Source organism: Pleurodeles waltl, chromosome 3_2, assembly GCF_031143425.1.
Source record: "Pleurodeles waltl isolate 20211129_DDA chromosome 3_2, aPleWal1.hap1.20221129, whole genome shotgun sequence".
In the NCBI taxonomy this organism is placed as follows: Eukaryota; Metazoa; Chordata; class Amphibia; order Caudata; family Salamandridae; genus Pleurodeles; species Pleurodeles waltl.
In genome coordinates, this window is record NC_090441.1 from 225,402,988 (window position 1) to 225,425,784 (window position 22,797).

Consider the following 22,797-nt stretch of genomic DNA (forward strand, 5'->3'; position numbering starts at 1 on the left):
GCCCTGGCCCAGGAAGGCAGAACAAAGAATATCGTCTGAGAGAGGGTGTAACACCCTCTCCCTTTGGAAATAGGTGTGAGGGCTGGGGAGGAGTAGCCTCCCCCAGCCTCTGGAAATGCTTTGATGGGCACAGATGCTGCCCATCTCTGCATAAACCAGTCTACACCGGTTTAGGGATTCCCCAGCCCTGCTCTGGCGCGAACCTGGACAAAGGAAAGGGGAGTGACCACTCCCCTGACCTGCACCTCCCAGGGGAGGTGCCCAGAGCTCCTCCAGTGTGCCCCAGACCTCTGCCATCTTGGAAACAGAGGTGTTGCTGGCACACTGGACTGCTCTGAGTGGCCAGTGCCATCAGGTGATGTCAGAGACTCCTTCTGATAGGCTCTTACCTTTCTTACTAGCCTATCCTCCTTCCTAGGTAGCCAAACCTCCTTTTCTGGATATTTAGGGTCTCTGCTTTGGGGAATTCTTCAGATAACGAATGCAAGAGCTCACCAGAGTTCCTCTGCATCTCCCACTTCACCTTCTGCCAAAGGATCGACCGCTGACTGTTCAGGACGCCTGCAAAACCACAACAAAGTAGCAAGACAACTACTAGCAACCTTGTATCGCTTCATCCTGCCGGCTTTTTCGACTGTTTCCAGGTGGTGCATGCTCTGGGGGTAGCCTGCCTCCTCTCTGCACCAGGAGCTCTGAAGAAATCTCCTGTGGGTTGACGGAATCTTCCCCCTGCAACCGCAGGCAACAAAAGACTGCATCACCGGTCCTCTGGGTCCCATCTCAGCACGACGAGCATGGTCCCTGGAACTCAGCAACTCTGTCCAAGTGACTCCCACAGTCCAGTGACTCTTCAGTCCAAGTTTGGGGGAGGTAAGTCCTTGCCTCCCCACGCTAGACTGCATTGCTGGGTACCGCGTGATTTGCAGCTGATCCAGCTCCTGTGCACTCTTCCAGGATTTCCTTCGTGCACAGCCAAGCCTGGGTCCCGACACTCTAACCTGCAGTGCACAACCTTCTGAGTTGTCCTCCGGCGTGGTGGGACTCCCTTTTGTGACTTAAAGGTGGACTCCGGTTCACTTTTCTTCTAAGTGCCTGTTCACGTACTTCTGCGGGTGCTGCCTGCTTCTGTGAGGGCTCCCCTGCTGGGCGCCCCCTCTGTCTCCTCATCTAAGTGGTGACATCCTGGTCACTCCTGGGCAACCGCAGCATCCAAAAACCCTAACCGCGACCCTTGCGTCTAGCAAGGCTTGTTTGTGGTCTTTCTGCTTGGGAACACCTCTGCAAGCTTCTTCACGACGTGGGACATCCATCATCCAAAGGGGAAGCTCCTAGTCCTCTTCGTTCTTGCAAAACACCAAGCTTCTTCCATCCGGTGGCAGCTTCCTTGCACCCTCAGCTGGCATTTCCTGGGCATCTGCCCACTCTCAACACTGTCGCGACTCTTGGACTTGGTCCCCTTGTCTTGCAGGTACTCAGGTCTGGAAATCCACTGTTGTTGCTTCGCTGGTGTTGGTTTTCCTTGCAGAATCCCACTATCACGACTTCTGTGCTCTCTGGGGGTTGTAGGTGCACTTTACACCTATCTTACAGGGTCTTGGGGTGGGGTATTTTTCTAACCCTCACTGTTTTCTTACAGTCCCAGCGACCCTCTACAAGCTCACATTGGTTTGGGGTCCATTCGTGGTTCGCATTCCACTTTTGGAGTATATGGTTTGTGTTGCCCCTATACCTATGTGCGCCTATTGCAATCTATTGTAACTTTACACTGCTTGCATTAATTCCTTTTGCTATTACTGCATATTTTTGGTATTGTGTACATATATCTTGTGTATATTTGGCATCCTCATACTGAGGGTACTCACTGAGATACTTTTGGCATATTGTCATAAAAATAAAGTACCTTTATTTTTAGTATATCTGTGTATTGTGTTTTCTTATGATACTGTGCATATGACACCAGTGGTATAGTAGGAGCTTTACATGTCTCCTAGTTCAGCCTAAGCTGCTCTGCTATAGCTACCTTCTATCAGCCTAAGCTGCTAGAAACACCTCTTCTACACTAATAAGGGATAACTGGACCTGGTACAGAGTGTAAGTACCCCTTGGTACCCATTACAAGTCAGGCCAGCCTCCTACACCTACCCAGGTATGCACCTATCAGGAGAAGTCCCTGACGTCACCTGCTGGCTTTGGCCACTCAGGCATCTCCAGAGGGTCCCACACCTTGGAATCCAAGATGGCTAACTCCAGGGACACTCCAGAGGAGTTCTGGGTACCACCCCTTGGGTGGTGATGGTGAGCGGAGTAGTCACTCCCCTTTCCTTTCTCCAGTTTCGCGCCAGAGCAGGGACTGTGGTCCTTGAACTGGTGTAGACTGGATTGTGCAAGGAGGGCACCGTTTGTCCCCTTCAAAGCATTTCCAGAGGCTCTAAGAGGCTACCCCTCCCATTCCTCTAACACCTATTTCCAATGGGAGATGGTGTAACACCCCTCTCCTAAAGGAAATGCATTGTTCTGCCTTCCTGGGATTGACTAAGATCATGTAATTGTCCTCCCATTCCAAATCTGGTACCCGGAGGCATCCATTTTGCACCTTCATCCGGGGTTTAGTGGGCTCCTGCCCCCCCTGGACACTTTTGTGACTCTTGGACTTGGTCCCCTTCCTTTACAGGTCCTCAGGTCCAGGAATCCATCTTCAGTGCTTTGCAATCTGTTGTGGTCTTTGCAGAATCTCCTATCACGACTTTAGTGTGTTTCTGGGGAAGTAGGGTAACTTTACTCCTACTTTTCAGGGTCTTGGGGTGGGGTATCTTGGACACCCTTAGTGTTTTCTTACACTCCCAGTGACCCTCTACACACTACACTAGGCCTGGGGTCCCTAAGTGGTTCGCATTCCACTTTCTTAGTACATGGTTTGTGTTGCCCCTAGGCCTATTGTATCCTGTTGTATTCTACAGTGTTTGCACTACTTTTCTAACTGTTTACTTACCTGATTTTGGTTTGTGTATATATATTGTGTATTTTACTTACCTCCTAAGGGAGTATATCCTCTGAGATATTTTTGGCACATTGTCATTAAAATAAAGTACTTTTATTTTTAGTAACTCCGAGTATTGTGATTCTTATGATATAGTGCTATATGATATAAGTGGTATAGTAGGAGCTTTGCATGTCTCCTAGTTCAGCCTAAGCTGCTCTGCTATAGCTACCTCTATCAGCCTAAGCTGCTAGAACACTACTAATCTACTAAGAAGGGATAACTGGACCTGGCACAAGGTGTAAGTACCATCAGGTACCCACTAGAAGCCAGTCCAGCCTCCTGCATTGGTGGTGCAGCGGTGGGATAAGTAATTGTAACTGCTTTACCACTTTGTCATTGGTGCTTTTCTTAAGAAAAACATATTCTAAATACTGAAAAATATACACAGTTAATCTAAACAGTTTAACTCTCTTTCTAAAAACCTTCTAAAAAGTTTCTAAAACGTTTTGAAAAGTTTTAATAGTTTTTTCTCGCTTTTCTCAAAGTTTCTAAGACTTTTTTCTCTCTGTCCTAAACCCTTTCTAACAACTATGTCTGCAGTATAACTCACTCCCACAGTTGTCCAGGCAACCTATGGTAGTTTAAACTTTAAAAGTTTGAGGGGTCTCTGCATAGAAAGAGGTTTAAGCATTGGTAAAAACCCTACCAAATATCTTCTCCTTAGCCTTCTCCTAGAAAGTGACCAAAACCAGTCTGGCCCATCCCAGGATCAGGAGGTAGAGGAGGAGGGTACCCAGCAAGAATCATGAGAGGGCCCTGAGGACTCTGGGCGGGGTTCATCCAAAGACCTGTCAGCTAACAGGCCATCTAGTGAAGGCGGTAGTGAGTGGGGGTTACACAGTAGTAGGGTACCTTTCACTCCAAAAGGCCAGGTAACTAGCGTCCAGCCAGTAAGAGACAGGTCCACTTCTGCCAATTCCCACATTACCTCTGTGTCTCTAAATTCCCAAGCCTCCCACCCGGAGGATAACACCCTAGACAGGTAACTCAGAAAGCTGAGGTTGGAAGAGGCCAGACTGAAGCTGAGACAGCAGCAGTTGGCCTTAGACAGGGAATCCCTAGAAGTAGAGAGAGAGAAAAGCAGAGGTTGGGGTTAGTTCCCCATGGTGGCAGCAGCAGTGTTCTTGATAGTAATCCTGTGAGAGAACAAGATATAGGAACCTGCATAAGATAGTCCCCCCTTACAAGGAGGGGGATGACATTAACAAGTGGTTTGCTGCACTCGAGAGGGCCTGTATGGTACAGTTGGTCCCTCAAAGGCAGTGGGCTGCTATCTTGTGGTTATCATTCAATGGAAAGGGTAGGGATAGGCTCCTTACTGTTACTGTCCTTACTGAAAGTGAAGCCAATAACTACAAGGTTTTGAAGGATGCACTCTTAGATGGATTTGGCTTAACCTGAACAATACAGGATAACGTTCAGAGATACCAGAAAAGAGTCCTCTCAAGACTGGACAGACTTTGTAGACTCTTCAGTGAAGGCCTTGGAGGGGTGGTTACATGGCAGTAAGGTGACTGACTATGAAAGCCTGTATAACTTGATCCTGAGAGAGCATATTTTGAATAATTGTGTGTCTGATTTGTTGCACCAGTACTTGGTAGACTCAGATCTGACCTCTCCCCAAGAATTGGGAAAGAAGGCAGACAAATGGACCAGAACAAGAGTAACATAAAAGTTCATAGAGGTGGTGACAAGGATGACAAAAAGAAAGATGGTGAAAAATCTCCGGATAAGCATGGGGATGAAGATAAAACCAAAGATCCTTCTTCACATCCTAAACACTCTTCAGGGGGTGGGGATAAATCATCTTCTAATTCTTCTTCACAATCCACACACACTAAAAAGCCTTGGTGCTATGTGTGTAAAAATAAAGGCCATTGGCCAGGGGATAAGTCCTGCCCAGGTAAAGCCCCGGAGCCTACCACCACTAATACACTAATACATCAAACTCTAGTGTCCCTAGCAGTAGTGGTAGTAGTGGTGGGACTGCTGGCAAGAGTCAAAATAAGGGTGTAGTTGGGCTTACTTTTGGGTCCATCATAGAAACTGGGGTAGTCAGTCCCAAGACAGTTTCTGTCACACCTAGTGGCATTGGCCTTGCCACACTGGCTGCTTGTCCCCTTACAATGGATAAGTACAGGCAGACAGTTTCAATAAACAGTGTTGAGGCCTTGGCCTACAGGGACACAGGTGCCAGTATCACTTTGGTGACTGAAAACCTAGTGGCCCCTGAACAACACCTCACTGGACAACAGTACAAGATTATTGATGTCCATAACTCCACTAAGTTTCTTCCCTTAGCTATAGTTCAGCTTAGTTGGGGTGGAGTTACTGGCCCTAAGCAGGTGGTAGTATCACCTAGCTTACCTGTAGATTGTCTCTTGGGTAATGACCTAGAGACCTCAGGTTGGGCTGAGGTAGAGTTTAGTACCCATGCAGCCATGATGGGTATCCCTGAGGAATTGCTTCCTCTCATTTCAGCTGAAATGAAAAAGCAAAGGAGAGAAAAAGTCCTGAAAACTCAGGATCCTTCTCCAACAACAGGTAAAAAGGGCATCAAAGTATCCGCTATCCACCCTGCCATTCAGGATACCATTCCTGTGGTGGGAGAAACCTCTCCTGGGGTGGCACCTGTACCAAGGGGATCATCAGCTGGCATAGCTGTACTCCCTGAGGTGAAAGTACCTCTCTGTGGGAAAACTAATCCTGATGTGAAAAATTGCACCAGTTTAGTTAACATGGAGCATCCCTCCAACCCTCCCAGAAAATCTTTATTGCAGCAACCCTGCACGGCCTCACAACACTTAGGACAGCAGCCCTGCCCTATTGTAGAGCTTATAGGACAGCAACCCTGCCCTGCTCCAACTGAAGAGAAACAGCAACCCTGTTCTCTCTTACAGCCATATGGACAAAGTTTTTGCCCTGCTATGGCTTTATTGAGACAGAATCCCTGTCTAGCATTTCCTGCACTGGACATAGGCCCAGTGGACCAATCCCACTGCCCAACTTTAAAACATACTAATGGGGGCATGGCCTCGCCACGGAGGAAGATGGATGCCTGAAGTGAGCGCTCCGCGATGTGTCTGGGCTTGGGCCAGAGATGGGGTGCTGCTGAGCCTCTTTTCATGATCGTGGGGGTGGCTGGAGGAGCGTTGCGGCAGTGGCGGTGATCCCCTGGGGCGCCGCGGACCTGCGGCCCCTGGCGAAATGGTGCGGCGGGAGTGTGGTCTCGGGCAGGGCTAGGAGCAGCAGCCTCCCTTGCTCGGCCGCCCCTGTGTGTGGCCGTATCTAACTGGAGCGGAGCCACACCTGTCAGCTCCTCGTGCTGCCACTCGTACACGGCTTGTGGTGGGGGCCTGCAATTGTGTCCATCTGCTGTGCGTGCTTACTGGACTCAGCCTGGCGCCGCTCCTGTAGGAGCTGGAGTGTGGCTGGCGCCGGGCATCATCAAAGGACCCGCGTTGCACTGGGGGCCCAGCAGTGAGTCACCCCTTTATTGGGAGTAACATCTTCTCCTCCCTATACTCGCCTGACCCCCCCCGAGCTCGAGGACCCCTGCTACCGTGACGAGGGCAAGTGGACCAGCGGAGGCTGTTATGACAGCGCTGGGGGTGGAAGGTAGAGAGGACGGATGGATGCTCTTACCGCTTCTCGCCGATGGACAACATGTTAGTGCGAGGTCTGCCCGCTTGCTGAGTACGGTGCCCCATGTGCCCTCTGCTGCCTGTGACGAGCGGGAGCCCTAGCTAGAGCAGCCTTTACTGAAGCAAGATGCGATGCCCAGGGACGCAGGGAGGAAGCTGCTACCCCAATCAGAGTGGCACCCGATTCTGGACTGCTCTTTGGACTCTATGCCCTCTCCCAGCTGAATCGGACGGAGCCTGATGGGCCTACTAAAGAGGCATTGTGGTGACACAGGATCCCTTTTGCCTATCCGTCCCTTGATTCCCCCCCACATTTGCTGTACAACCATTCCAGGGGCTCGCTGGGGTTCTTGGAGACCCTCTACCATACTGTTGGGACAGCGCACGTCGTTCGTGTCCCTTGCCTCCTCCCCTCCCCCCATTGAGAGTGCCGGGTGCGGGGGGAGCAACAACAACAACAACAGCAACAACACCGATTGTCAGACGGCGGGCCACGACGTGTCCGTTGGCCGGGGCTCTCCGACTGACGGGGTGCCCACGCCCCTGAACACAGAGACTGAGGATCCCACCCTTTGTCGTCGTATCTCCTTAGGAACGGATGAAAGCCTACTTACCCCCGGGCTGCAAACTTCTTCTTTTGTTGGGGCGCACTGCCCGCTGGATACCCTGAGATGGAGGCTGAGACCCTCCCACCTCTCCTCCCCCCTACCATCCGACCACGCAGAGTTTGGCTGACTTTAACCCCAGGAGAGGTCCGCTGGGACCCCTAGTTTCTCGCACCATTGCTACTAGGCCCTGCGGCAGGGCCAGAGATGCCAGACGGCAAGTCGTCCAACTAGAACTCGGGCAAACCAGCAAGAGAGTATCTATTTTCTGAGGCCTTACTTCAGTCGAAGGTGTCACCCCCTACCCCGGCGGCGCTGCCTCCCAACGGACACCACGCAATCACGGACTTGGCCCAGTAATCCACTATGGATCGTATCCTCCAGGAAATCTCGGTGGTGGGCCGCAGGCTGGAGGCGATGGACAGTGCAATGATCTCCTTGACTGCGGATACTAAATCCATCCGTCTGGATATTGCAAGCTTCCAAACCTGCGTACTGGGGTTGGAACAACGGGTGACAACAATAGAGGCTCAGGTCACTTCTTCTCAGGATAGGGATCAAGAACTTCTGTTTCTTCACAGTAAGATGATGGACCTAGAGGACAGAAGCCGGAGGGACAACGTCCGATTCCTGGGATTTCCCAAAAACATTGAGGGTGAGGACATTCAAGCATTCTTGCGAGAGACACTGCCCAAATTCACTGGCATTACCTTTGACCCACCCCTGGAGTTCCAAAGAGCACATAGGCTGGGTCCTAGGAGACCCGACACGGCCAACCGTCCCCGACCGCTCATAGCTTGCCTTCTTCGCCATGCGCAAGCCCGTCAACTAATACAGAGATCATGCATGCAAGGTCCCTGCCAGATGAACGGACAGGTGATCCGAATGTCAGCGGACTTCTCTAAGGAAACCAGTGACCATCGAAGGGTGTTCCTGGCCCTCCAACCCAGGCTGCGTCGAATGGAGGTGAAGTATTGCCTGTTCGAACCGGCGAGAATGTGTATTATGAAAAATGGTATGTCCAAAGACTTTTATGACCCGGAATTCCTGCGCTCTTTCTTGGATGGCCTTTCGCCCATGGAGTCTTCCACCTCGAACCCACCTCGGGACCCAACGGTCGCTGACCAAAATGCTTTGCCTCAAGATCTTGCCCCAGGAGAGTCAGGGTTTGAACGCCACCCTACTGTCTCCCACCCCAGGAGATGGGACCTGGAGAGACTCATGAACAGCCACGACGACAGGGGGCAGGTGACGCACGTGGTGGCGCTTCACACGCAGGTGGCAGACAGAGACAAGTCCCATTCCCCCTTGAAGCCCTTGGCGGTACCCACTTGAACTTGCTGTTTCCTATGGGGCTGCAGAAAGTCGAGAACTTGACGAATCTGGCCTCTCCTGGACTGGGGCCGGCAGATCCCTCTCCGATCCAATGGCTGGCTGAGTACCAATCTATATAATGGCATAATGTTGGGTGTTTTGTTATTTTGTTATTCTTATACAGCAATATACAGCAATATTCTAATACAGATATAATGTGGGTGCCACATAAGTTCATAGGACTACTCAGACCCCATTGGGACTGATGGCACGATGGACATTGTGTACTTTCTAAGCCTAGCAGCACCACAGTTAAGTTAACTCAACAGCTCATATTATAATGCTAATTGATTGATCGTTTGTCACTTCTGAATTTTCCTTTTGAGGTTATGCCGCTTATATTTATATGGTCAAGCTTTGTTTCTTTCTGTCCCCTTTCTTTGCTCGCCCTCAGCTCCGCTTCCCTCCCCTCTTCCCCCATTCCCCCTCCTCCGTTATATACGTAGCGACATGGACACTATAACGGCCGTTGCCAGCCCTCCCCCTTTCTGTCCCCCCTTTTCCCTGTGTGGGTCGGCTGCGCTCGCCGCGGCATCTTCCGGCAGGCTAGCTCTCACATTGCACATCGTTGCATTCTTTCAGTCCGTGTAGGGGGTTATCGTTCTGGAGGACTTTGGTTCCACAGCCATGGGAGGACCGCGCCATGGGGTAGTGGCAGTACCGCACTGTGCCCCCTCCTCCGGCCGTGGCCCAGCCGACCTTGCGCTGGGACTCTCTGGGTTCAGGTATAGACCTGCAGATTAAGGTTTAGGATTTCTGGGGCTCTTGTTTTGCTCCATCCTTTTCTTTTGTTTCTCCCCTCTCCCCCCTCCTCCCTTATCCTTTTCTTACTTTCTTAATTATCTCCTTTCCCTGAGCTGGGATCAGTTTTGCTTTATTATCCCTGTCTCTTGCTTGTCTTAACCCCGCATTCTTCATCACCCCTCTTTCACACCTTCCTTTTTCTTCTCCTTCCCCCCTATCCTCCCGCCCGCTTATTATACTATACATTTCCACATTTTCTTTTTTTTATATTTTATATTCTCGCTCTCAATCTCGCACCCTCTTATTCCTCTCCCCCCTGGTGTCTCTGTATATTTCGCTCCTCTTTACCTCTGTCTTCTCCACGCTCCACTCCCCCACTCATAATTCTATCGGTCTTTTATCTCACAGGACTCCACATCACCCCCCTCGTTTCTTTCTTCCTCTTCTCCATAGCATCCATCTTGCTGCCCCCTTTAGCCTCTCCTCATGGCTTGACATTCGCCCGCCTCACCCACCCCGCTATGGGTTGTCTCTTGGAAAGTTAATGGTCTCACCTACTTCATTAAACAGAAGAAAATACTCTTGTACCTCAACACCAAGCGGGCGGATGTGGCTTTCCTTCAGGAGACAACATCTGACCAGGCCTGAATCTGACAAGCTATGACGGGACTGGGTGGGGACAGTATTGTCCAGCTGTAGTCCTCCCCCGCAAGACGAACGGAGCAGTGCTCTGCGGAAGTGCGGTGTTGCAATACTACTGCGGACAAGCCTGCCTTTCACAGTCACCAAAACGTAGGTCAACCCAGAGGGATGATATGTGTTTGCCAAATTGAAACTAGGCGGTTCTTCGCTCTGTGTGGGCTCCGTCTACGCCCCAATCAGCTCCAAAAGGCATTTTTTTCTATGTATCAACCGCCTCCTGACGGAGATTGGGGCTTCCCGACACATGATTGGTGGAGACTGGAATCCGACTAGAGATGCAATACTGGACAGGACTGGGCCTCTGGATATCACCAATAATGGAGACAGAGCCTTGCAGTCTGACGTAATGCAGGACAACGGCTTGGTAGACTTCTGGAGATTGACACACCCAGCAGATAGGGAGTACACCTTTCTATCTCTGGTCCATAGTAACCAATCCTGACTGGACTATTTTCTTATTTCACATAACCTAGTGGCCCACACACAGGACGCTCGTATATTAGGTGGGGGTCTGTCGGACCACTCCCTAATTCTGTTAGTTATCCAGCTGTGTCTGGTATCCCTAGGCAGCAAGTGTAGGAGGCTGGACTGGCTTGTAGTGAGTACCAAGGGGTACTTGCACCTTGCACCAGGCCCAGTTATCCCTTATTAGTGTATAGGGTGTCTAGCAGCTTAGGCTGATAGATAATGGTAGCTTAGCAGAGCAGCTTAGGCTGAACTAGGAGACGTGTGAAGCTACTACAGTACCACCTAGTGTCATATGCACAATATCATAAGAAAACACAATACACAGTTATACTAAAAATAAAGGTACTTTATTTTTATGACAATATGCCAAAGTATCTTAGAGTGTACCCTCAGTGAGAGGATAGGAAATATACACAAGATATATATACACAATAGCAAAAATATGCAGTATAGTCTTAGAAAACAGTGCAAACAATGTATAGTTACAATAGGATGCAATGGGGAAACATAGGGATAGGGGCAACACAAACCATATCCTCCAAAAGTGGAATGCGAACCACGAATGGACCCCAAACCTATGTGACCTTGTAGAGGGTCGCTGGGACTATTAGAAAATAGTGAGAGTTAGAAAAATAACCCTCCCCAAGACCCTGAAAAGTGAGTGCAAAGTGCACTAAAGTTCCCCTAAGGACAAAGAAGTCGTGTTAGAGGAATAATGCAGGAAAGACACAAACCAGCAATGCAACAACTGTGGATTTCCAATCTAGGGTACCTGTGGAACAAGGGGACCAAGTCCAACAGTCACAAGCAAGTCGGAGATGGGCAGATGCCCAGGAAATGCCAGCTGCGGGTCCAAAGAAGCTTCTACTGGACAGAAGAAGATGAGGTTTCTGCAGGAACAAAAAGGGCTAGAGACTTCTCCTTTGGTGGACGGATCCCGGTCGCCGTGGAGAGTCGTGCAGAAGTCTTTTTCCCGCCGAAAGAACGCCAACAAGCCTTGCTAGCTGCAAATCGTGCGGTTAGCGTTTTTGGACGCTGCTGAGGCCCAGGAGGGACCAGGAGGTCGCAAATTGGACCAGCAGAGAGAGGGGACTTCGAGCAAGACAAGGAGCCCTCTCTGACGCAGGTAGCACCCGGAGAAGTGCCAGAAACAGGCACTACGAGGATGCGTGAAACGGTGCTCACCGAAGTTGCACAAAGGAGTCCCACGTCGCCGGAGACCAACTTAGAAAGTCGTGCAATGCAGGTTAGAGTGCCGTAGACCCAGGCTTGGCTGTGCACAAAGGATTTCCGCCGGAAGTGCACAGGGGCCGGAGTAGCTGCAAAGTCGCGGTTCCCAGCAATGCAGCCCAGCGAGGTGAGGCAAGGACTTACCTCCACCAAACTTGGACTGAAGAGTCACTGGACTGTGGGGGTCACTTGGACAGAGTTGCTGGATTCGAGGGACCTCGCTCGTTGTGCTGAGAGGAGACCCACGGGACCGGTAATGCAGCTTTTTGGTGCCTGCGGTTGCAGGGGGAAGATTCCGTCAACCCACGGGAGATTTCTTCGGAGCTTCTGGTGCAGAGAGGAGGCAGACTACCCCCACAGCATGCACAAGCAGGAAAACAGTCGAGAAGGCGGCAGGATCAGCGTTACAGAGTTGCAGTAGTCGTCTTTGCTACTATGTTGCAGGTTTGCAGGCTTCCAGCGCGGTCAGCAGTCGATTCCTTATCAGAAGGTGAAGAGAGAGATGCAGAGGAACTCGGCTGAGCTCATGCATTCGTTATCTAAAGTTTCCCCAGAGACAGAGACCCTAAATAGCCAGAAAAGAGGGTTTGGCTACTTAGGAGAGAGGATAGGCTACTAACACCTGAAGGAGCCTATCAGAAGGAGTCTCTGACGTCACCTGGTGGCACTGGCCACTCAGAGCAGTCCAGTGTGCCAGCAGCACCTCTGTTTCCAAGATGGCAGAGGTCTGGAGCACACTGGAGGAGCTCTGGACACCTCCCAGGGGAGGTGCAGGTCAGGGGAGTGGTCACTCCCCTTTCCTTTGTCCAGTTTCGCGCCAGAGCAGGGCTAAGGGGTCCCCTGAATCGGTGTAGACTGGCTTATGCAGAATTGGGCACATCTGTGCCCAACAAAGCATTTCCAGAGGCTGGGGGAGGCTACTCCTCCCCTGCCTTCACACCATTTTCCAAAGGGAGAGGGTGTAACACCCTCTCTCAGAGGAAGTTCTTTGTTCTGCCATCCTGGGCCAGGCCTGGCTGGACCCCAGGAGGGCAGATGCCTGTCTGAGGGGTTGGCAGCAGCAGCAGCTGCAGTGAAACCCCAGGAAGGGCAGTTTGGCAGAACAAGGGTCTGTGCTACAGACCACTGGGATCATGGGATTGTGCCAACTATACCAGGATGGCATAGAGGGGGCAATTCCATGATCATAGACATGTTACATGGCCATATTCGGAGTTACCATTGTGAAGCTACATATAGGTAGTGACCTATATGTAGTGCACGCGTGTAATGGTGTCCCCGCACTCACAAAGTTCAGGGAATTGGCTCTGAACAATGTGGGGGCACCTTGGCTAGTGCCAGGGTGCCCTCACGCTAAGTAACTTTGCACCTAACCTTTACCAGGTAAAGGTTAGACATATAGGTGACTTATAAGTTACTTAAGTGCAGTGTAAAATGGCTGTGAAATAACGTGGACGTTATTTCACTCAGGCTGCAGTGGCAGGCCTGTGTAAGAATTGTCAGAGCTCCCTATGGGTGGCAAAAGAAATGCTGCAGCCCATAGGGATCTCCTGGAACCCCAATACCCTGGGTACCTCAGTACCATATACTAGGGAATTATAAGGGTGTTCCAGTAAGCCAATGTAAATTGGTAAAAAATGGTCACTAGCCTGTTAGTGACAATTTGTAAAGAGAGAGCATAACCACTGAGGTTCTGGTTAGCAGAGCCTCAGTGAGACAGTTAGGCACCACACAGGGAACACATACATATAGGCCACAAACTTATGAGCACTGGGGTCTTGACTAGCAGGGTCCCAGTGACACATAACAAACATACTGAAAACATAGGGTTTTCACTATGAGCACTGGGCCCTGGCTGGCAGGATCCCAGTGAGACAGTGAAAACACCCTGACGTACACTCACAAACAGGCCAAAAGTGGGGGTAACAAGGCTAGAAAGAGGCTACTTTCTCACACAACCCCCCCCCCCAAACGAAGGACAATAAGGCTAACCTTGGCCAGTTGAGACTTTATTGTCTAAGTGGTGATAAGTAGAGAGTAGCTCTGCAATAGACTGGTTACTCCCTTTATCATCCACTATATGGTTACTTCCCTGTGGGGATGTAAACCACCCTGTTTGAAGTTTTTTAGCTAAGCAACAATGTGAAGATGTATTTTCAGAGTTTCTATCAGTAAGTTTTAGTTTAGAGCAGTGGGAAATGTCCACTGAACCTATTTGTAGTGATGGAAATGCCAGACAGGGATGCTGTCTCAGAAAAGCCATGGCTGGGCAAAAACTTTGTCCATATGGCTGGAAGAGAGAACAGGGATGCTGTTTCTCTTGTATTGGAGCAGGGCAGGGATGCTGTCCTATGAGCTCCACACTAGGGCAGGGATACTGTCCTAAGTGTTGTGAGGCAGTGCAGGGTTTCTGCACTAAAGTTTCTCTGGGAGGATTGGAGGGATGCTCCATGTTAACTAAAATGGTGCTCTTTTTGTCACCAATGTTAGTTATCCCACAGAGAGGTACTTCCACCTCAGGGAGTACAGTTTTGCCAACTGATGATTCCCTTGGAACAGGTGCCACCCCAGGAGAGGTTTCTCCCACCACAGGAATGGTATCCTGAATGGTAGGGTGGTTAGGGGATACTGTGATACCCTTTTTACCTGTTGATGGAGAGGGATCCTGAGTTTTCAGGCCTTCTCTCCTTTGCTTTTTCATTTCAGTAGAAATGAGAGGGAACAATTCCTCTGGGATGCCCAGCATGGCTGCATGGGCATACAACTCTACATCAGCCCAACCTGAGGCCTCTAGGTCATTACCTAAGAGACAGTCTACAGGTAAGCTAGGTGATACCACCACCTGCTTAGGGCCAGTAACTCCACCCCAACTAAACTGAATTATAGCTAAGGGAAGAAACTTAGTGGAGTTATGGACATCAATAATCTTATACTGTTGTCCAATGATGTGTTATTCAGGAGGCACTAGGTTTTCAGTCACCAAAGTGATACTGGCACCTGTGTCCCTGTAGGCCAAGGCCTCAACACCATTTATTGAAACTGTCTGCCTGTACTTATCCATTGTAAGGGGACAAGCAGCCAGTGTGGCAAGGCAGATGCCACTAGGTGTGACAGAAACTGTCTTGGGACTGACTACCCCAGTTTCTACTATGGACCCAAAAGTGAACCCAACTACACCCTTAACTTCACTGTTGCCAGCAGTCCCACCACTAGTACCACTACTGCTAGGGGCACTAGAGCTTGATGTATTAGTGGTGGTAGGTGTAGGAGGCTGGACTGGCTTGTAGTGAGTACCAAGGGGTACTTGCACCTTGCACCAGGCCCAGTTATCCCTTATTAGTGTATAGGGTGTCTAGCAGCTTAGGCTGATAGATAATGGTAGCTTAGCAGAGCAGCTTAGGCTGAACTAGGAGACGTGTGAAGCTACTACAGTACCACTTAGTGTCATATGCACAATATCATAAGAAAACACAATACACAGTTATACTAAAAATAAAGGTACTTTATTTTTATGACAATATGCCAAAGTATCTTAGAGTGTACCCTCAGTGAGAGGATAGGAAATATACACAAGATATATATACACAATAGCAAAAATATGCAGTATAGTCTTAGAAAACAGTGCAAACAATGTATAGTTACAATAGGATGCAATGGGGAAACATAGGGATAGGGGCAACACAAACCATATACTCCAAAAGTGGAATGCGAACCACGAATGGACCCCAAACCTATGTGACCTTGTAGAGGGTCGCTGGGACTATTAGAAAATAGTGAGAGTTAGAAAAATAACCCTCCCCAAGACCCTGAAAAGTGAGTGCAAAGTGCACCAAAGTTCCCCTAAGGACAAAACAGTCGTGTTAGAGGAATAATGCAGGAAAGACACAAACCAGCAATGCAACAACTGTGGATTTCCAATCTAGGGTACCTGTGGAACAAGGGGACCAAGTCCAAAAGTCACAAGCAAGTCGGAGATGGGCAGATGCCCAGGAAATGCCAGCTGCGGGTGCAAAGAAGCTTCGACTGGACAGAAGAAGCTGAGGTTTCTGCAGGAACGAAAAGGGCTAGAGACTTCCTCTTTGGTGGACCAATCCCTCTTGTCTTGGAGAGTCGTGCAGAAGTGTTTTCCCGCCGGAAGGACGCCAACAAGCCTTGCTACACGCAAATTGTGCGTTTGGCGTTTTTGGACGCTGCTGGGGCCCAGGAGGGACCAGGAGGTCGCAAATTGGACCTGCAGAGAGAGGGGACGTCGAGCAAGACAAAGGGTCCTCACTGAAGCAGGTAGCACCCGGAAAAGTGCCAGAAACAGGCACTACGAGGATGTGTGAAACGGTGCTCGCTGAAGTTGCACAAAGGAGTCCCACGTCGCCGGAGACCAACTTAGAAAGTCGTGCATTGCAGGTTAGAGTGCCGTGGACCCAGGCTTGGATGTGCACAAAGGATTTCCGCCGGAAGTGCACAGGGGCCAGAGTAGCTGCAAAGTCGCGGTTCCCAGCAATGCAGCCCAGCGAGGTGAGGCAAGGACTTACCTCCACCAAACTTGGGCTGAAGAGTCACTGGGCTGTGGGGGTCACTTGGACAGTGTCGCTGGATTCGAGGGACCTCGCTCGTCGTGCTGAGAGGAGACCCAAGGGACCGGTAATGCAGCTTTTTGGTGCCTGCGCTTGCAGGGGGAAGATTCCGTCGACCCACGGGAGATTTCTTCGGAGCTTCTGGTGCAGAGAGGAGGCAGACTACCCCCACAGCATGCACAAGAAGGAAAACAGTCGAGAAGGCGGCAGGATCAGCGTTACAGAGTTGCAGTAGTCGTCTTTGCTACTATGTTGCAGGTTTGCAGGCTTCCAGCGCGGTCAGCGGTCGATTCCTTATCAGAAGGTGAAGAGGGAGATGCAGAGGAACTCGGCTGAGCTCATGCATTCGTTATCTAAAGTTTCCCCAGAGACAGAGACCCTAAATAGCCAGAAAAGAGGGTTTGGCTACCTAGGAGAGAGGAAAGGCTACTAACACCTGAAGGAGCCTATCAGCAGGAGTCTCTGACGTCACCTGGTGGCACTGGCCACTCAGAGCAGTCCAGTGTGCTAGCAGCACCTCTGTTTCCAAGATGGCAGAGGTCTGGAGCACACTGGAGGAGCTCTGGACACCTCCCAGGGGAGGTGCAGGTCAGGGGAGTGGTCACTCCCCTTTCCTTTGTCCAGTTTCGCGCCAGAGCAGGGGCTAAGGGGTCCCTGAACCGGTGTAGACTGGCATATGCAGAATTGGGCACATCTGTGCCCAACAAAGCATTTCCAGAGGCTGGGGGAGGCTACTCCTCCCCTGCCTTCACACCATTTTCCAAAGGGAGAGGGTGTCACACCCTCTCTCAGAGGAAGTTCTTTGTTCTGCCATCCTGGGCTAGGCCTGGCTGGACCCCAGGAGGGCAGCTGCCTGTCTGAGGGGTTGGCAGCAGCAGCAGCTGCAGAGAAACCCCAGGAAGGGCAGTCTGGCAGTACCAGGGTCTGTGCTACAGACCACTGGGATCATGGAATTGTACCAACAATGCCAGGATGGCATAGAGGGGGCAATTCCATGATCATAGACATGTTACATGGCCATATTCGGAGTTACCATGGTGAAGCTACATATAGGTAGTGACCTATATGTAGTGCACGCATGTAATGGTGTCCCCGCACTCACAAAGTTCAGTGAATTGGCTCTGAACAATGTGGGGGCACCTTGGCTAGTGCGAGGATGCCCTCACACTAAGTAACTTTGCACCTAACCTTTACCAGGTAAAGGTTAGACATATAGGTGACTTATAAGTTACTTAAGTGCAGTGTAAAATGGCTGTGAAATAACGTGGACGTTATTTCACTCAGGCTGCAGTGGCAGGCCTGTGTAAGAATTGTCAGAGCTCCCTATGGGTGGCAAAAGAAATGCTGCAGCCCATAGGGATCTCCTGGAACCCCAATACCCTGGGTACCTCAGTACCATATACTAGGGAATTATAAGGGTGTTCCAGTAAGCCAATGTAAATTGGTAAAAAATGGTCACTAGCCTGTCAGTGACAATTTGGAAAGAAATGAGAGAGCATAACCACTGAGGTTCTGATTAGCAGAGCCTCAGTGAGACAGTTAGTCACTACACAGGTAACACATTCAGGCACTCTTATGAGCACTGGGGCCCTGGGTTACCAGGGTCCCAGTGACACATACAACTAAAACAACATATATACAGTGAAAAATGGGGGTAACATGCCAGGCAAGATGGTACTTTCCTACACAACCCCCCCCCCCCCAAACGAAGGACAATAAGACTAGCCATTACCTGATGAGTCTTCATTGTCTAAGTGGAAATATCTGGAGAGTCCATCTGCATTGGAGTGGCTACTCCCAGGTCTATGTTCCACTGTATAGTCCATTCCCTGTAGGGATATGGACCACCTCAACAATTTAGGATTTTCACCTTTCATTTGTTTTAGCCAAAGTAGAGGTTTGTGGTCTGTCTGAACAATGAAGTGAGTGCCAAACAGGTATGGCCTCAACTTCTTCAGAGCCCAGACCACAGCAAAGGCCTCCCTCTCAATGGCAGACCAACGCTTTTCTCTAGGGGTCAACCTCCTACTAATAAAAGCAACAGGTTGATCCTGGCCCTCAGAATTAAGTTGTGATAGGACTGCCCCTACTCCTAATTCAGATGCATCAGTTTGGACATAGAATTTTTTAGAGTAACAAGGGCTTTTCAGGACAGGTGCAGAGCACATGGCCTGCTTCAGCTTCTCAAAAGCTTTCTGACAGCTTGCTGTCCATAATACCTTTTTAGGCATTTTCTTGGATGTGAGGTCATTAAGAGGGGCTGCAATGGAGCCATAGTTCTTAATGAACCTCCTGTAATACCCAGTGAGGCCTAGGAAGGCTCTCACCTGAGTCTGAGTGGTAGGGGGAACCAATCAATAATAGTTTGGATTTTCCCCTGAAGTGGTGCAATCTGTTCCCCACCAACAAGGTGTCCCAGATAAACCACCTTACCCTGCCCTATCTGGCACTTTGAAGCCTTGATAGTGAGGCCTGCCTTTTGCAGAGCCTCCAAAACTTTCCATAGGTGGACCAGGTGATCATCCCAGCTGGAGCTAAAGACAGCTATATCGTCCAAATATGCTGCACTGAAAGCTTCCAGCCCTTGCAGGACTGTGTTCACCAACCTCTGAAAAGTGGCAGGTGCATTTTTCAAACCAAAAGGCATTACAGTAAACTGGTAATGTCCTCCAATGGTAGAAAATGCAGTTTTAGGTTTAGCATCTTCTGACAATTTGATCTGCCAATACCCTGCAGTCAAATCAAAAGTGCTTAGATACTTGGCAGATGCCAGTGTATCTATGAGCTCATCTGCCCTGGGTATAGGGTGAACATCAGTTTTGGTTACCAAGTTGAGACCTCTATAGTCTACACAAAACCTCATTTCCTTCTTTCCATCTTTAGAATTGGGTTTTGGTACCAGTACCACAGGAGAAGCCCATGGACTGTCAGAGTGCTCAACCACTCCTAGTTCCAACATTTTCTGAACTTCTTGCTTTATGCAGTCCCTGACATGGTCAGGCTGCCTATAGATCTTACTTTTGACAGGTAAACTGTCTCCAGTATCTATAGTGTGCTCACACCAAGAAGTGGTGCCTGGCACAGTAGAGAAGAGTTCTGAAAATTGTCCTAGGAGATTTATGCAATTATCTTTCTGCTCAGCAGTAAGACAATCAGCCAAAACTACACCTTCCACAAGAGCATCTTGTTCTGTGGAAGAGAAGAGATCAGGTAGAGGATCACTGTCTTCTTCCTGTCCCTCATCAGTTGCCATGAGCAGGGTGAGATCAGCCCTGTCATAGTAGGGTTTCAGGCGGTTGACATGGAGCACCCTAAGGGGACTCCTGGCAGTGCCTAAGTCAACCAAGTAGGTGACTTCACCCTTCTTTTCAACAATTGTGTGGGGTCCACTCCATTTATCTTGGAGTGCTCTTGGGGCCACAGGCTCCAAGACCCACACTTTCTGCCCTGGTTGGTACTGAACCAAAACAGCCTTCTGATCATGCCATTGCTTCTGGAGCTCTTGGCTGGCCTGAAGGTTTTTACTGGCCTTTTTCATGTACTCAGCCATCCTTGATCTGAGGCCAAGTACATAGTCCACAATATCCTGCTTAGGAGCTTTTAAAGGTTGTTCCCAACCCTCCTTTACAAGTGTGAGTGGACCCCTAACAGGGTGTCCAAAAAGAAGTTCAAAGGGGCTGAAGCCCACTCCTTTCTGGGGTACCTCCCTGTAGGCAAAAAGGAGGCATGGTAGAAGGATATCCCATCTCCTGCGGAGTTTTTCAGGGAGTCCCATAATCATGCCTTTGAGAGTTTTATTAAATCTCTCCACCAGTCCATTTGTTTGTGGATGATAGGGTGTTGTGAACTTGTAAGTTACACCACACTCATTCCACATGGCCTTTAAGTATGCAGACATGAAATTGCTTCCTCTGTCTGATACTACTTCCTTTGGGAAGCCCACCCTGGAAAATATTCCCAGGAGGGCCTTTGCCACTGCAGGAGCTGTAGTGGTTCTTAAAGGAATAGCTTCAGGATATCTTGTGGCATGGTCCACTACCACTAAGATAAACCTATTGCCTGAAGCAGTAGGAGGGTCAAGGGGGCCAACTATGTCCACCCCTACCCTTTCAAAGGGAACCCCAACCACAGGCAGTGGGATAAGGGGTGCCTTTGGAGTGCCACCTGTCTTGCCACTGGCTTGACAGGTTTCACAGGACTTACAAAATTATTTTGTGTCCTCAGACATCCTAGGCCAATGAAACAGGGGAACAAGCCTGTCCCAAGTTTTCATTTGTCCTAGATGCCCAGCTAAGGGAATGTCATGTGCCAGTGTTAGGAGGAACTTTCTGTACTCCTGAGGAATCACTAATCTCCTGGCAGCTCCAGGTTTAGGATCCCTATGCTCAGTGTACAAGAGGTTGTCCTCCCAGTAAACTCTGTGAGAGTCACTGACATCCCCATTAGCCTGTTTGACAGCTTGCTGTCTGAGACCCTCTAATGTGGGACAGGTTTGCTGTGCCACACTCAGCTCCTCTCTGGCAGGCCCCCCTTCACCCAAAAGCTCAGCAGTGTCTGCTTCCAGCTCCTCTGGTGTAGGTTCTGCACAGGGAGGGAATTCTTCTTCCTCAGAATTAGAATCCACTGTAGAGGGAGGGATAGTAGGAAGTGGTTTGCTTCTACTAGCCCTAGCTTTAGGGAGCACTTGGTCCATTGTTCCAGGACCCAAGCTTCCCTGTCCTTTTTGCTTTTTGGCCTGAGCCCTTGTCAAAGCAAAAATATGCCCTGGGATGCCCAGCATTGCTGCATGGGCCTCCAACTCCACATCTGACCAAGCTGATGTCTCCAAATCATTCCCTAATAGACAGTCTACAGGTAAATCTGAAGCTACCACAACTTTCTTTGGACCAGTTACCCCCCCCCCCAGTTGATATTTACAACAGCCATGGGGTGGCTTTGTGTTATGTTGTGAGCATCGGTTACTTGGTACTGGTGTCCAAGTATGTGTTGTTCAGGGTGCACCAGTTTCTCAATCACCATTGTGACACTGGCACCTGTGTCCCTGTAGGCCTGGACCTCAACACCATTTATTAGGGTTAGTTGCTTGTACTTCTCCAAGTTATGGGGGCAAGCAACCAAAGTGGCTAAATCAATAGCCCCTTCAGAGACTAAAGTAGCCTCTGTGGTCTCCCTAATCAGACCAACCCCAACTAAATTACCAAAAGTGAGCCCAGCTACTCCCTTGGATTGGCTATTAGTAGGTTTGCTCCCACCACCACTGCTATTAGTAGGGACACTAGGTGTAGCAGTAGGGGTTGTAGTGGTAGGAGCTGTGGTGCCTTTCTTTGGACAACTGGGATCTGTTGTCCAATGGCCTTTTATTTTACATAAATAGCACCATGGTTTCTTTTCCTTGTTCTGATTAAAGGAGGATTTGGGCCCACCACCCCCACCAGAGTGTTTTTGTGGGCCTGATGAAGACTCATTTTTAGATTTGTCCCCACCCTTGTCTGAAGACTTACCATCCTTCTTTTTGTTGCCATCTTTGTCACCCCCTGTATGAACTTTTCTGTTCACTCTTGTTCTGACCCATTTGTCTGCCTTCTTTCCCAATTCTTGGGGAGAGGTCAGATCAGAGTCCACCAAGTACTGGTGCAACAAATCAGACACACAATTATTAAGAATATGCTCTCTCAGGATTAAGTTATACAGGCTGTCATAATCAGTAACTTTACTGCCATGTAACCACCCCTCCAAGGCCTTCACTGCCTGGTCAATGAAATCAACCCAGTCCTGTGAAGACTCCTTTTTGGTCTCTCTGAACTTTATCCTGTACTGTTCAGTGGTTAAGCCATAACCATCCAGGAGTGCATTCTTAAGAACTTGGAAATTATTAGCATCATTTTCTTTTACAGTAAGGAGCCTATCCCTACCTTTTCCACTAAATGATAGCCATAGGATAGCAGCCCACTGCTTTTGAGGGACATCCTGTACAGCACAGGCCCTCTCAAGTGCAGCAAACCACTTGTTAATGTCATCCCCCTCCTTATAAGGGGGAACTATCTTGTGCAGATTCCTGGAATCATGCTCTTTTGCAGGATGACTATGGGGAATACTGCTGCTGCCACCATGGGTATCTAAACCCAACTTCTGTCTTTCCTTCTCTAATTCTAAAGACTGTCTATCCAAATCCAGCTGTTGCTTCTTGAGCTTCAGTCTGGTTTGTTCAACTCTCAATCTATTGAGCTCCCTTTCTAACAATCTGTCATCAGGGTGGGTGGGAGGGACATTTCTAGATACAGAGTTATGATGGGAATGAACAGAAGGAGACCTGTCCCTTACAGAGGGCACCCTAACAGCTTGGCTAACAGTATAATGTGAGAGCACACCATCAGTATGGTGTGATTCAACCTCTGTACCAACTATGCTAGACTGTCTAG

General features: G+C 49.5%; 1 protein-coding gene across 1 annotated transcript in view; it reads left to right on the top strand.

The window, feature by feature from the left end:
* The window catches only part of LOC138286373 (scavenger receptor cysteine-rich type 1 protein M130-like), a 793,269-nt gene that overhangs the window by 439,830 nt on the left and 330,642 nt on the right, over window positions 1-22,797 (top strand). Inside the window, exon 9 of the mRNA XM_069226532.1 lies at window positions 7,674-8,612. Coding sequence (XP_069082633.1) covers window positions 7,674-8,612 — 939 coding nt within the window. The remainder of the gene's footprint in view (window positions 1-7,673; window positions 8,613-22,797) is intronic.